Source organism: Polyodon spathula, chromosome 2, assembly GCF_017654505.1.
Source record: "Polyodon spathula isolate WHYD16114869_AA chromosome 2, ASM1765450v1, whole genome shotgun sequence".
NCBI lineage: Eukaryota > Metazoa > Chordata > Actinopteri > Acipenseriformes > Polyodontidae > Polyodon > Polyodon spathula.
In genome coordinates this window covers 35567162-35583526 of record NC_054535.1, presented here as the reverse complement: position 1 = coordinate 35583526, position 16365 = coordinate 35567162, and the positions used below count along the sequence as shown (strand labels likewise).

The window sequence follows — 16365 nt, the reverse complement described above, 5'->3', positions numbered from 1 at the left end:
GCTGTCATTGTTTCGTGTAGGCAGGTTGCCAGCCACTGTACTCCAAACTTTCAGGTGCACGTTACTGGTAGGTCTTTATAATTAAAGGCAGACAGTTGAATTAGTAGCCAAAGGCTATGAGACAGAATGCTTTGTTGTAGCACTTTGTTATGAAAAATAACAGCAGCTTATAATGCATGGGTTCACTTCCATTCAAATTATTTTCATCCCCGGAATTTGTAATCGGTTTAATGCAAATTCCTGGAAAAATCTATTTATTTAGAGATATACCACTTAATAATGTAATGTAAACACATTTAGAACACAAAGGTTACTGATAAAAAGAACATTTAAGTACTCATTTCCTGGGTGTGTCACTACAGTGACGTGCACAGACCCATGCAAACTGCTTGCTAGATGTAGTTCCCTCTCAAAATTGTCCAAAGTCTGTGGTGGTATATACTGTAATTTTAATATTATATATAATATTAAAACTTATTGGGCAAATCTGATGCTGTACTTATTTCGAAATTAAAAAAAAAAAAAAAATATATATAAAAAAAAAAAAAAAAAAATATATATATATATATATATATATATATATATATATATATATATATATATATATATATATAACATAACATTTTACAAAACTAGTAGAAAACTCTGAGTCGTACATTACTTTTGTGATTATTTGGTTTTTGTTTAACAGTCCTGGTAATTCCAGCTTAGCCAAATGTTTTAAAGTGCATGTTAATCCTCTTACTACAGTTCACAGGAGATCAGTCCTTTATCTGTTTTGTGGTCTGTTTATAAAGTCACAATGATCTTGGTTTCACCACAAAGACAAATCATTATTTTATTTCCTGTTCAAGTCAAAGTCCAACAATCACAGATCTCATACTATTAGACAGGTGTCACACACAGTTCCTGTACAAAACACTGGCTTATGAATAGAACAAATGTGAACTTCATCAAGTAAAGATTATCCATGTTTACCTTGCTATCCTGTCAAACCCTAATCATAGGACCTTCATGGCTCATGTTTTAGTCCTACTGTTTAAAGGTTAGAATTCCATTGATAATGGTCACTGTGTAATTTATTTAATTTGCAGCTTGTGAGATGAAGAATACATTAGGTGTTATACCATACAGTACATGTAAGCAGACATGTTTGCATGGCTAAATCCAACAGTTCATTGAGGTTTCAAGTCAAACTACAGTAAACCAACACAATCAAAGCATGTTAATGCATATAGTGGTATTTCCAGTAAAGCATGCAATTTCACAAATGTCTATTTTATTAATACTAGAAATATCACAGAAAAACAAGGCCACTTTTCTAAAATCCTTTCTTTTTTGGCAAGAATCAGTACTTCTATACTAATACTTAAAATGAACAAAGCTTTGAGAATTATTCTCTGAAACAGTGAGTCTAATACTATATGACCATTCAAACAGCAGCCTAACACAACACTACAAACAATTAAAACTCCTGGACCACTTGATGTATGTATTCTATTATGACTAAAAACAAAACTACTTTGGGGGCTTTTAATGGGTTTTCACACTACTATATAGCACTGTGACTAAGTGCCCGCCCCTGTGTATATTATCTATTATGTTGCATGTGGTTTGTTAAATGTTGGTGTAAACATGAGTGTTTAAAATGTATATTTGTATTTAGGCACGGGATTGTACATCACTTCACGTACATTTAAAGTAGTTAATATGTGAGCACGAGGTCACGTGCTGGGATTCAAGTGAATAATTAATTAGTAATTGAATCCCAGCACAACAGTATATACAGATGCACGTTTTCACATACTCGCGTTTGGGTGTTTGGTGAGTGGAGAACGGGAGAGACAGCAGGCGAGTTAAAATATCAATTGCTATTGCGTGCTGGTGGGACCAGCACAATACTTATATTTATCTGCTCACCGTGTTTGTTAGTGTGTCTGTCCGTGTACCGTGTTTTCTTAAGTATAGTCCATTTTTTTTTGTCTGTTTATTTTGGCGTAAAGTGCCGTGTCCTGTTTCTGTTTGTTTGTTTAAACCTTTTATTTACAATAAACCGGCGCAAGCAGGCGCCATCATCATTTCATTTCATCCTGTCTGTTGTGTATTTCATTCCTTCCTGGTTCTGACGCCGCCCACTTCGGCGGTCTCTGTGACAAGCACATAAAGTATATTTGTGTAGTACATATACATGTGTTATAAAAGGCGTAGTCGTGAAACAGTGTTTGCACTGGCATTAGTGAACTGGAGAGCTAATGTAAAATCAACACCTTTGGTGTTTAACTTCCTTTGCTTGTATTGTACCTTTGTTCTCCTTTATAGATAATATGTAAACATTCTGTGATTTGTACCTACCTGGAGGACTCTTTCCAGGTTCATTGTTACTTGGACTTCCTGACTGCTGGGAGTCTGCAAATGTAAAAAAAAAAAAAAAAAAAAAAAAAAAAAAAAAAAAAAAAAAAAAAAAAAAACTCAGTATAAAATGTGCTACTAAAAATGTATACATTCTTCATACACAGATTAAAACCGTATGTCTGAGAGAGAGAGACTGCAGTAAATGTATATTACGACAGGAATTAAACTTACTGTATTTAGATAATACAGTACATGCAGATAAAGCAACATAGCTTAAGGGGTATACCAATGCACTGTTTTCAGAAATTAAAATTAATCGTGTAGGTAAGAGCCACACCAGAGGCTAAAAGACTGGTACCAAAAGCATCTTGGTTTCCTTAGTGAAGTTACTTGAAGTTCACCTTTCTGATACTGATTATATATATATATATATATATATATATATATATATATATATATATATATTATTTTTTTTTTTTTTTTAATATCTCTGAACCATGTCAGGTTTCTTTTGTTAGTGCAGGTGTTCTCTCCACATGAATACAACAGGTCAGACAGGATTTTCAATGCAATGCAAAAACATCACACTCATGCACTCAGATATGAAGTGTTGTCTCGCAAACAAAGGTGCAGCACAAAATACACAAAGGGACATTCTTATTTCTTTCCAAGAGCATACCCAAAGTGCTTGTAATTTTTCACTCAGTTCAGCATAAGTTTCATTATAATCATGTGACACTTCAAGGAATTTCCCAGAGAACATTTTTAGCTAGTTTCCACAAGCCATATTTAGCTGAAGAAAGCTTCAAGAAATTAACTACTGTATAACCTTTTAAGACATTGCTAGCTGCACTTAAAATGCACACAACTGTACCAGACAGTGAACTGACATACCCCCTTTTAACAACGAAAAACACCATTTTTTATATATATAGACCTCATGCACTGCTCAAAAAAAAAAAAAAAAAAAAAAAATTACTAGTGGTGTCAGCGATGCAAAACGGAATGTTCTTGGCATGTACTCAACAATGACAAAGAAGGGAGGGAACTACACCATAATGAACGTTAAGCATGAGGGGGAAAAAATCACTCTGCATTGTTAACTCTTGGTATTACAGTATTTACAGTGTGCCTCTGCAGGCAGGATATAACAAATTAAATATACTTATTTTAATTATCAATCATGAACATATCCATGTTTATACCCATATGCTTCTTTTCAGAACTGCATGAGGGTCATTCCATGCCAACTCAGTCAGAAAAGGGGCATTTCGTTTCCCGTCTGTCTCAGATTTTCCTAGAAAAAGTCACCTGGGGGTTTTATGACATGCTGAGTTCAGAAATTATAGCTGTATTTATTTATTTTTTTTTTAAATGTCCCCTTCAACCTGTAGCTTTGCAAAGGTCAACCTAAAGTGAGAAAGGGACCTTGACCAGAAAAAAATCACCCTGGGCGCAATTTAGACGCTGTCATCACGTGTAGCACCTTGTTCTACTTGTACTGAACAGGGCTTTTCAGAACAAAATACTAGGAGCACCCGACTCACTTCTGGGAAATTGCCAGACAAGGGGTAACTGACAAGTAAATCTGAGACGACAGGCAACAGCACTGGTTGAGTTGGCATGGAATGACCCATGAGCACAGTTCTACAGTAAAGTGCCTCCCTGCAACAAGCTGGACATGAAGACCAAGTCACCATAGAACCCTGTGTTCATGAACTTCTGTGTGCTGTAATTTTGTATGAGGGGTGTTTGAAAATAAAATTGTTCAGGCTCATTTGTTTTCAACATGATCAGAGCCTCTGAGACCACTCTGTCCCTCTTTTTTTAATTTGGAGATTTATCAGCTAAGTATTAAGACCATTTTAATTACACCCTTTGGTGGTCAAATTATAGAAATTACACCTGGGTTTTGCTGAGAAAACTGTGATTTCCAATATAAAAGAGACTGGAGCAGCAACATGCTTTCTTACTGTGCACCAATTTCTTGTTTGGCTGCAGATAACAGGACTTTACTTACTTATTTTTGCAAGCCAGCATGTCCATCTGAAAGTGGTGACTTAAGAATTTTAAACAGTCAATGCCCCTCCCCTGAAACACTTCTGAAATAGAAGCAGGACCCTCCTGATGTGATTTTCTTTGTAACCATGACCTCACTGTGTCTGTGAAGATAGTCTGATCCCCACTTGATCACTGAACACTCAAGAGCATTAATGTGTCACGCCACCATGCTGATAGTCCACTATCCTTTGTTACACTCAGTTTGTGTTAAAACTGCAACTTGCTGATAATTTAAGGCAAAGAATTTCACACTCCTGTGACAACCTGTCATCAGCTACAATGGTTAGCCACAGCACACAAAGAAATACAAATCTAACGTGGAATACAGTACCACACTGTACTGGTTTTCTTTCCATAATTCACTGTAATGTTTTTCATGATTAGGGCAAATCAGGGTCTGTGAAATCAGCCTTTTATGTGCTTAAATTCAAGATTGAACCCAACTTTTAAACCTGAAAAGTGTAAAGAAATAATACCTGTAAATCATAGCCACAATGTATGGTTTAGGCTTAAGTCTTGCTGATCAAATTACAAACAGGTAGTTTCCAATAGCTACAAAAAAGAAATGGCATGTTTCATTGTATTCCTTTCTGAAAAAAAATTCCTTTGCACTTAATAATACTGTGCAAAATGGAATGTTACAGGAAGCCTCAAGCTCTGAAATGCTCAGTATTCTCTGAATGTTGGCAAGTAGATTTAAAGTAATTGAACAACTGGCTGCTGGCTGCAAGTCTGGGAAACAGGTATCCATTGTTTTCTGCAATTGTAGAATGTTGTTTTAAAATGCATTGAGGCTGTGTAACCAGCTTACAATCACAAACCTTTTTCAAATTTAGAAGGCAAATAACCGCATATACAGTACTGTATATACACTGTTTTGGTTTGGTAATTTTTACAAGTTAACACCTACCAATAGAAACAAATTAAGTTTCTTTTATTTCCCTTTCATGGCCTGCATCAACATTGCATGAAAGGTTTCCTGAGATGTGGCACAGTCAGGCACAAGAGCACAAATAATCTGACTGCAACAGCAATGCCATAACAGTGAATAAACCTTCTGTATCCTGAATGGCTTGGGTGTTTACAGTCTGCAAATTCTGACATACTGGCATGTAACACAGATTGAATATGTCACTAACAGAACTGTCTGCATGAATATCTTTGCACTTCATTGTGACTTTTTTAAAATTCTGTTGCATTTTTACCAGGTTTCTCCCCAGCTTTTTAGGTCATCAAAAAACAAATTACTTATTATTTTTTAATATATTATTTTTAAATATAACAAAGAAATGGTAAGGAAAAAAATAGCACAATTCTTAATGGGAATAAAAATGTGTGTAATTATGCTAAGGATCTGTAACAATGGCTCATTGCAGTTACTTGTAGTTACTTGCAGTTACATTTTAATTAACTTATACAGCTGTACAAAAATGTGATTTTTATTTTCTGCTTATAGCATTATTTGCTTTCCATAGTAACTATTCAGTAAAACTGCTTCAAAAAAGACTCACACTTCCTCAATTCACTTGAAATTTTAGATACAAATGTGTGCTGGTATACTACCATGAAAAATACTAATCTAAGTATAAACCAAAAAAAAAAGAAAAAAAGAAAATCATACAGAAAACACATAAGATACTAAACATGTAAGAAATGTATATGAAAAGAAACTAAAAACTGCAACTTCAGCAATCAACAATTGCAAATCAGCATTAGCAAAATGTGAATGATCTAAAATATCCTGTTCAGGACTTCCTGTACTACAGTACTACAACGTAGGTATTTCCCACTGTGTAATCTTAGTCTTATGAAGTTTTTTTTTTTTTTTTTTTTTTTTTTTTTTTGGCATCAAGGAGCTGGCAACTCGATTAAGGTCTATGCCAAGGCCAGGACAAAAAAGAAGACAGGAGGCAGGCTGCGTCTCTTTGGCAGCTGGCTAGCAGACAGGGTGAGTGGACAGGCGGCTGCCAAACAAGAAACAGTACAGAAGCTCAGCGAGTTGGCAGACAGAGTGCTCCAACTGTACAGAGTGCACTGTTGTCAAAACTGCAGCATCAGAAACGTGCAGGTCTACCGCGTTTCTCACCTCCGCTCAGTGAAATAGGAGACACCATTTTTCTGTGGGTGTACCACACTATGGGGCAATGCTGTTCAGGGAGAAATGACAGGGGCATAAAGCTATTGCAAATGGTCCCTCATATCATCGGCAGGTGGGATTTTAGTTCATACAGTATGAAATTAATTTATTTTCTAATAACAAAATGCAACTTATTTTTGGAGTATATAATAAACATAGCCCAGCAAGAATACTGTTACATTTTGTTTCCACTAAAGATTGTATTGTAGTTAAATAACTGTCTGCAGGCACAAGGATGTGACCACTGTGGAACACTGCACATGGCAAATCAACGCACTGTACTAATACATTACAGTAACGAAACTGGTTTCCAGTCACCAACTATGCCAAAACATCTTAAGCAATTGAGACCGTACACCTTAAACGACATTATTGTCTTAACTGAAATAAGTGCAACTGACGTGGTGCTGTAAGGGTTCCACTGACCAGCTGATCTCATCAGACACTAAAATGAAACGAACAAAACCACGTGGATCAGTGCGGGTCTTGGATTAAGCAACTGTGGGGCCCCTTAATCTAGCCTCTCTGTTTTACAAGGTCACCCTCATGAAACTCTTGATTGGATTGCCTCTGTTGTGCAGGTTGAGGTTTTTGGTTTCAATTGGGACTAACTGGTTTGCTGGTAAAATCAGAAAATACAATTAAAAAAAAGTAAGAAGTGCATATTTAGTTTGCTTTAACTAGGGATAAAAAAAAAAAACGAGAACGCAGAGTGGCATTTTACACTATGTGTTTTCCACAGAATGCTTTAGTATCTTTACTTTTTACAGTCTGTAAATAACTACTTAGTTGGGTAAGCCCCTGGAAATGTTTCAATCCTCCACTCCCTCCCTTTTCTGCAGGTTATATATATATATTTTTATATAGCGCCTTTCATAGTGGACCACCATCACAACACGCTTTACAAGATACGAGACTAGGGTGTATTAACTATGCATCAGTTGCTGAGTCACTTACAACAACATCTCACCCGAAAGACAGAACACAAGGAGGTTAAGTGACTTGCTCGGGGTCAGACAATGAGTCAGTAGCTGAGCTGGGATTTTAAATGAGGACCTCCTGGTTACAAGCCCGTTTCTTTAACAACTGGACCACACAGCCCCCTAATAATCATATATATATATATATATATATATATATATGAATTAGTCCTTAGAAATTCTGGCATGTGATTGGTTAATACTTCATCACATGACCAAAAATAGATCCAACTATTGCCCCTGTGACGATGTTTACAGTTAGTAGTTTTTTACAAACTCCCTCAAATTATGTCATCTCGCTGAACGTCCTTCCTCTCGTCACACAACAAATCAAAAATGGCTGACAACAGAAAATGAACTACAAAATATACCACAAAACAAAGATGCTGCAAACACTAAAATTGACATAAAAACTTTGCTTTGTGTTTTCTCATTTCCTAAAATTCACACCAATCAAACTCGATGATGAAAATAAATACGACCTTCACAAACTCAACTGACTCCTCTGAGAATTCTATACCGCAGTGAGACGGACAGGTCTATGCCAAAATACTTTAATAACTCTGTGCTATGGACTTCAAAAACATTACCTTCTTGACTGATTCAAAAAAACAAATATGGACTGCAAACCACGCTCATAGTGGGAAACTAAAGGCCCCTGCGGCTTCGGGGATTATAGCCGCTTGTTAGTAACTATAGTTCTTCCCTCAGGGGCCATAGTTTCCCAACATATGCTTCCTGGAGGACATGGACTGGAGAGGACTGGAGAGGAGGGCTATAGTGGAAAACGATGGACCCGTGGCAAGACTATTGTCTATTGGAGGTAACAATAGTCTTCCCGGAGGGCATTTAATTTTCCACTATGGCTGAGTCTGCAGTACATATTTAATATATGAATCAGACAAGAAAATAAGTGAGACAAGGGTGGATAGTAAATGAGACTTTATATATTTTGTTTAAATATAGCTGATACAGCTTAAGTAAATAAATAAATAACAAACATATAACAGAAAATGTTTTTAAAGTTCATACTGCAGTTATCAAAGTTTTTTTCTGTCTTCATCTGGTTTTCTGACTGCTGCTTAATCCAGTTTATATCCCACCGGTCACATTTGTTTTCGTCGAGTTGAATTTGTTTGAATTTCAGAAAGTAAGAAAACAGTGACAGCGACATTTTAATCACAATTTTAGTGTTTGGAGCATCTTTCTTTTGTAATATGTCTTGTAATTAATTTTCTTTTAAATCACAGAATCTGTGTTCATCCATTTTCTCGTTATGAGGAGTGGAGATGAAAGACATTCCTTTAAAAAGGGGTGGGACTGACAGTGATGTGTACCAATCACATGACAGATGGAGATTATTTCCAGGTAGTGTAAGGATATCAGGGCAATAGTTCAGTCTATTTTTGCTCCTATGATGAGGTTTTAATCAATCACAGGGCAGGATTTCCAACCACTGATTCATATGTCATACATATATAGTGTAAAAGTTGAATATAATATTACAAGATGAAGTTTTGTATAAATGATCAGATGTACCGGTAATCCTTTGGACAATAAGAAATTCTTACACTGGGGATATCCAGGTAAATTAATAAACACGTTGTATGGCATTTGCCCAAGACAATAACAGTTTTAGCACCTGAGATGTCAAGAAAGAAAAAAAATAACTTCTCATCTGTTTCTCATGCAAGCCTTATGTCTAGATTTGGACTTAAGGGTCACAGACATTTCTTTCATTCCATTAAAATAATCATACTTCCCTATTAAAATAATTATCATACCTTTCATGTAATTAATATAATGATATCTGAATTGTTGCCAAATTCCTGCTCTGAAAAGACCTTCTCTTGTTGTTTTTTTCTGTGGTATTCACTCCCTTTCCTCTTATCATTTGCTGCAGTTTTATAAACATTACAAAATATATTTTGCTCTGCCAGCTCCTGGCCTGATGTGAAAACCAACTTTTGTTTTCTTTTTTGCCTCATTTAAAGCAATCACATACTTTGGCACCTGCCTTTTGGCTTCTGTATTACACACACACACTGCGTACACCGTCGACATTTCAGGAGGAGCAGCTTGGCAGCCATTTTAGATACAGCCTGTGTTGAGCACATGTATAAGCGTAGCTGCCAGAGCTGTGCGGTTTGTGAGCCAAGAGAAGTCTTGGCATTGGGAATGAACTTCATAGAGGAACACACTCCAGAAATATCTTATAATTAAAAAGCACTAGAGCCATAATGTTTTAACAATACAGCTGCGTTAATGTAAATATTTAAACTGCAGTTCTTTTCCACCCACTTTTCAGCTCACTGTGTTTACTGTATGTGGATGCCTTCTCTTATGGAACAAACTTACAGTACACAGGGTTGTGGTAACAAGACTGAATGCATCTTCTGCTCTGGCTGTTATTATCTGAAGTTATGCCAGAATTACTTCATGTTATTTGGGCAGACCCACTCCTTTTGGTTTGAACTTGCAAAATATGGGATTAAATTTAAATTAAAGTAATCCTGTGTGAACTACAATGCATTCCTTATTGGCTGACCTTTTTCAGAGAAGGGCCATAACCCAATTGCGATAAGTTTAAGTAAATCAGATGTACCCACAGTAGGGATAAGCTTGCTTCTATTAAACCAGCCTGTGTTCAGGAGTGGTGTGGAGAATCATTTCTGTCTCGCATGTGAAACACAATGCTAGCCTATGCAATTACAGATTCTGTGTAAAGTGGGAGCATACCCATAAGGAAGGGAGGTACTGTGAATGAGAATGAGTATATGAGTATATACTGTTCATACAAATATAAATGCATATTCTTGATACTTACTGTACATGTTTCCAAGAAGACACATTCATGAGTTGATATAAGACATTTTAGATAACAGAATTAACTTTTGCTTACTGTATTTCTGTGAAACCATACACACTTTGGGCCAGATTCTCAAAGCTATTTACTCCAAATTGTCATTAGTGACAGGATGAACAAACCCAATAAAAGTTATCAAACCAAAAATAAACATCCCAGACATTTATATATTTTTATTTCTTTCACAGAAAAAAAAAACACTTTAAGAATATAGCCCATTGTATAATCTCGGTGTTTAATGGATTCAACTTCATCCTATGAAATCATAATTTCAATGTAAACTGCAACAAAAAATGAGATCAATGTTTGTGTAGCGTAACTCTGAGTGAGCTTGAAGTTGAAAAAGTAGCATTTAGGGAAAAAGATAATGCTGGTAACGTCTGACCCATAACTGTGCAGAGTGTCATACAGTAGATTTAAACACCATGGTAAAGTCAATGAGAACTTTTTTCCCCTCTTGAATAATGCATGCAAAATTTAACAAAATGCAAGTGCAAAAGCATTTGTAGACAGTCTCTGCATGTATTCCCCAGAGAGGGATGATCTGCATACTAATGGTGCCAGTTTGCTTGCTCCCATTATACAGTGATTTTTTTAAACAATGCTGTCTGCTTGAAAACCCCCCACATGGTGAAAAGAAGACTGTTTTAATAGTGCAAGAAACAGACTTTTCATTCAGGACAACAAACACAAAGACTTTGCCCAGTTACGCACAATGCATGCTGCAAAAAAATCTGTTACTATTCACTGCAAAAATATCAACATCAGTGCACTTCAATTCCCTCCACTGTCCTGTTTGCCATCCTGGAGTTAAGACTTCAAACACTACTGAGAGTTATGTCTATGACATTGCAATGCTGCTCATACATATCACAAGTTCCAATTCAGAGTTTCAAATTTAGTAAGTAGTTATATTTATGGTATAGCCTACAGCATGTCGAATACTGTTGTATACTATGCAAAATGTTGATGTTATGCAAAAGGCTGTATGAATGTCTCATATTGTACATATCGTAGGAATTCCATCAATATCACCTGTAGTGTAAATTTGTATTATTCAATACCAAATTCCTAATAACTGATATCAGCAGGAGTGGTGGTAATGCTTAGTAGCAGATGGATTTTTTTTTCTTCATGCCCAATAATAGAGAAGAGCTGGCATCTAGATTTTAATCACTGCTAGAATTCCACACCCATAATTTCTACAAGAGAGCCGTGCAGAGCACTAGAGGGAGTTGCTCTTTTAGGAAGCCATATTTGTATGTGGCAAAACTTCCAAGCTCCCTTGTGTACAAAAAAAGATTTAATTATGCATGCATATTCCCTTTCATTATAGGAGAATAACCAATAAAATGTCACTGTATGGTACTCCAGTCTCAAGAAACACTAATGAAGTCTCTCAATGATTTTGTCAGGGAGCCAATGCAGTCTATTAACTCTTCACAAGTTGGAACAAATCTATCTGTAGTCTGTTTTGTAGTTATGAATGAAACAGCAGGCAGTGGGTAAGCAATCATCATTTTGTGTATTCCAGTCTTGCAGCATTGCCGCTCAATCAAAAAAGCTGTCTGGAAAACGTTAGCACAACACACCATAAACATACCTTTGGTAGCAGGAGCGCTGTCATTTTGGAATAAAATGCTTCTTTATTTCTCTCACCAGCCCCCCCCCCCCCGTTAATTATAAGACAAAAAAAATCTGCACGCATTGCTTGCCAGTTCTCAAGCTATCAGAATTGGTTGCTGTTTTCTTAACTTTTTCCCACAGACTATGTAAAAACTCACGATTGTAAGCCCAGCAATTCATTAAGGCTATATCTTTAAAAAAAAGAAAAAAAAACACTGAATCAAAAATGATAAGGTAAAACTGAAGTGAAGGCACTAGCCGAAACATTCCTCTACCTTTAAATACTGTACTTTAGTTTATTTTAAGTATTACCTTATGAATTGTGTCTATTGACTTCAGTTAACGTTATTGACCAGTGCTGGAAAAAAAAAAAAAAAAAAAAACATTCCAGAGAAACAAGCAAATCTTTTTCATTAACAATTACTGAAAGTTTATATATATAAAATATGTTTTATTTTATGGTAAGCTACCATAAGACCTGTAAGTTGATCCTGTCTATGACTGAAATGTTAAGAAGAAAAAGGTTGTTTTTTATATGAAAACTGGTAAACCCTGCGTCAATATTTTAAGTATTTATATACTGTTGGGATTCTATATACTGTACATATATACTATACTTATTGAGTAAGAACACTACCATGGATGATGCATTTTACTAGTCTATCAGGTCATTTTTTTTAAGAAACAAAAGTTTATATGCATTATTTCATTATTAATGCATGATTATTTGATCTAGAACCCACTTGACATCTGAATAAACATTAGACACTTCAAACACGGCATGGAACAGTTTCCAAGAAAACTGCTCCAAGATTTTTCCACTGTCAGATCTGCTCATGTGTTCTGGCTATCAAATACTGTACTGAACTACAGTTTCATGTTACATAATAATAATAATAATAATAATAATAATAATAATAATAATAATAATAATAATAATAATAATAATAAACTGTTAAGATATAGGGAGTTTCGATATGTGTTGACTTGCCCAAGATCTGTATACAAGCTGAATGACTTAGGCAAACTGGGCTGAAATGTACCCAATCAGTTCCACAAGAGAGCAATCAAATCTAAAGAGGGTATTTACAGTATATTATCCATTGGAACATTCATGCACAATGTACAGCAAGCCGTTAAACATACATACCAATTAAACACATGGTGTGCGGCATGTGTCAGAAGGATCATTGCATGCACTGCAAGCTATTTAGGGCTAATGAAAAACGTTAAAAAAGAATGTATAGTGTCCTTAATGAATCTCCCACAGTGCAGTAGGAAAGATTTGTCTTCCCTTATGTTTCTGATTGTCAAAGAGCAATAAATCATTTACGCACAAATCTGTGCTGACAGCATTCTTTTGAAGGCTAACTGAGCCAATTGATCACAAGCTTACAGAAGGGGGGGGGGGGTGATGCCAGGAGACAGCATTTACACACTGACTGTAACCCCTGCCCAGCTCTGCAAAAGGTAACTGATGGGATGTTCCAAGTGCTGTTTACTGTAAAATATTTTCAGTTTTACACTAAGAGCCTAATTATTATGTTGAATAATATTAAAGCCAATATCAGTTTTTTTAACAGTTCTTTAACAACACATCAATATCTGCCAAAAAGCTGTCATGCACAATGCTCCCTGCATCCATTGCTACCTTAAAGGTAACGTGATAATAAAATATGTGTCATTATTCAGTGCTGGTTATCCAGCAGTGTTATAGACATATAAACTTAAATACTGTAACTGCTCTTTGGTCCCATGTGAGATTGATTTTCAAGAAATATTGTTTTACACTATATAGCTTTTTCACCCTGAGGAGTATACAGTTTTTTGATGAGACAAAGATGATTTAAAAAATAAATAAATAAATAAATGATTTTTAGCAGTTGCATTCACTAACTTGCTGTTCACAGCAGCTGATTTAGTACTTCCATCACATAGTTTAATTTCATGTTTTTCCAGATGATTCCTTTTCCAGATACCAATCTTAACATAGGCCTTAAAAAACCCTGTTTGATATTACCATGCCCCAAATCCTTCCTTCCCCTTTGTTTCCTTTCTCTGTACATTCACAGCAGTGCCAGTTTCAGTAAACAAGCATAAAGAAAACAAACCAAGATGAACCACTGGGAGGTGTGTGGGGCCTGCACACAGTCAACATGGGATAGAAAGACCATTTTGGAGGACCAGATAATTAACTGGAGTAAAAAAATGGGTGTTTTATGTAGTACTAGATTAATGTATGAAAGTTGGTGTTTGATAATTATAAACAAAAACTGTAGGGTTTATCTAAACTGTTTTCCAACTGATAGGTAGCTCAGCTACTAGAAGCCTTCAATTTGCTGAACAGTGTGCAGAGGTGGTGGGTTACACTTTACTGGTTTTTATTGGCTTGAACTGCTGCCCACTGCTGCTTCTCACCACACAGCAAAGATACATGCTTGAGGGCCTGACAAAATTATACACATCGCACTGGGAATTATCACATTCAGTATAAAGGCGTCTATCAAATAAATAATAACAAATAATAATATCGAACAGAGGGTTCATTTTTTTGTAGTTGATTAAGGCTGTAACTGCGGTTTAAAGAGTCATCCTCTTTAAGAAAATACATTTCACATAAAACTACAAAACCTCAACTGTTCATAGAGAAAGCAATGAGCACTATGCTGCAAGGTCAGAAATTGGGCTGAATTCCAGTCATACTGAGGGCTCAACAAGCAACAGCATTATCAAATTAATTTTCAATATAAGATTTTTGCAGTGTCTGATGTTTTTGGATTTGCCTCAACAACAGAATCCTTTTTTTGCTTCTGTCTTTTCACACGCAGTACTGCTACAGCAATAATGATTAGTGGTTTGACTTCCAAGCTATGATTACATGGATAGATGCACAGACTGCAACCACTACATTAATTTGAAATCATCTTTTTAAAGATCATAAAACTAGATAAACCCACTAATATTTATTGACTATTGGAGAAAGCATAACAAGGGATTGTCTCTATTTAGATAATATACAGAGGCCCACCCAGTCATAATATACTGGAACACATGTTTGCATTTAGAGCATCAGGCCCTATAATCAGCTAACCCAAACTGGCCCTAGATTAACAAACATAACTACATTGAGTTTGTTTTTATAAGATGCTTCATTGTCTGTCAAATCAGCCTAGCTAACATTTTCAGCTGCATCCGTACAAATGTGTGCCAAACTATATACATTTGAATTAAATGTATGCTCTGATAGCAAATATTCAGTATGTAACTGGAAAATCCACTAATACTTTTCACTATAAACGATTTTATTCATTAATTACACACTGTATCACTAGAGTACAGTGTGTACACATTTTAATGTGAGAACAGCACACAGATGATCACAGATGCCAGCCTAATCTCCTTATACATTAAACATGCAAGATTTACCAAGCAACATGCCAGAACAAAGACCGTCTGTTTCTTTCTGAAACGCAGAAAAAGATAATAATTCAAGGGACTAGGTTTTAGTTTTTGTTTCATGGAATTCCCCAGCAATATCTTTCTTTACACTTTCCTACACTTCCTTGATTTTCTCAAGAGCAATCTCAACACTAAGTTACAGTATTTTCATGCAGGGGCCTCTGAACCATAAGCATGTTCTCTAGTTCTCCTTCAAGCCATCCAGGCATGTAATTTTAACTTTATCAAAGACAGGTCATGCTGAAAGGCACAGGGATGGTGTACATGGATAATGCTCCAGTTCTGTTAAGAAAAGTAAACACCGGAGGGCAAGTCCGTTTTTTTTTTTTTTTTTTTTTTTTTTTGTTTTATGCTTGACAGCATTTTTTCTCACTGAGCTAGTTGAAGACAGTTGAAACTTGAATAAATGTTCATTCACCACAAGATCGAAAAGTCAAAGTATGTTACTGATTCCTTAGCCTTCTTTGTCTACAGTAAAGCCCCACCCTCAACCCAGTCCCAAATGTTTTATGTCCTATTGGTTAAACAATTCTCACAAAAAAACAAAAACAAAATTAAAACCTGCTTTCTTAAGCCATTCAAACCTGCAGCAGTCCCAAATCCTAAATTATGTACTGTATGTCTCTGGCTATTTTCCATAGTCGAAAGGAATTACTTTATATTACAATAACAGGTGACAGCTTAAAAGCAAGAAACTGGCATGGAAGCCTACAGTATATGAAAGTGTGTTACATTGCCACCATGACTGATTGAAAAATGTTATTGTTGTTTTTCGGTGCTTCATTCATGCGTGCTGTAAAGGCTGGTTCATAAAGGCTTGCTAAAATACAATAGTTGTGCAACACAACCAGCTACAACTGAGAAAGATTCTGGTCAAAATGCTT

At 35.8% G+C, this 16365-nt stretch overlaps 1 protein-coding gene across 14 annotated transcripts in view; it reads right to left on the bottom strand.

Annotated features, from left to right (window-relative positions):
* LOC121295772 (nuclear factor 1 B-type-like) overlaps nucleotides 1–16365 on the bottom strand; it is a 137564-nt gene that overhangs the window by 38925 nt on the left and 82274 nt on the right. For 12 of the 14 annotated variants that reach the window (XM_041220811.1, XM_041220830.1, XM_041220803.1 and 9 more), the window contains exon 3: nucleotides 2353–2406. The exons of the other annotated variants lie outside the window; for them this stretch is intronic. In XM_041220811.1, coding sequence (XP_041076745.1) covers nucleotides 2353–2406 — 54 coding nt within the window. The remainder of the gene's footprint in view (nucleotides 1–2352; nucleotides 2407–16365) is intronic. 14 annotated transcript variants of the gene reach the window in all.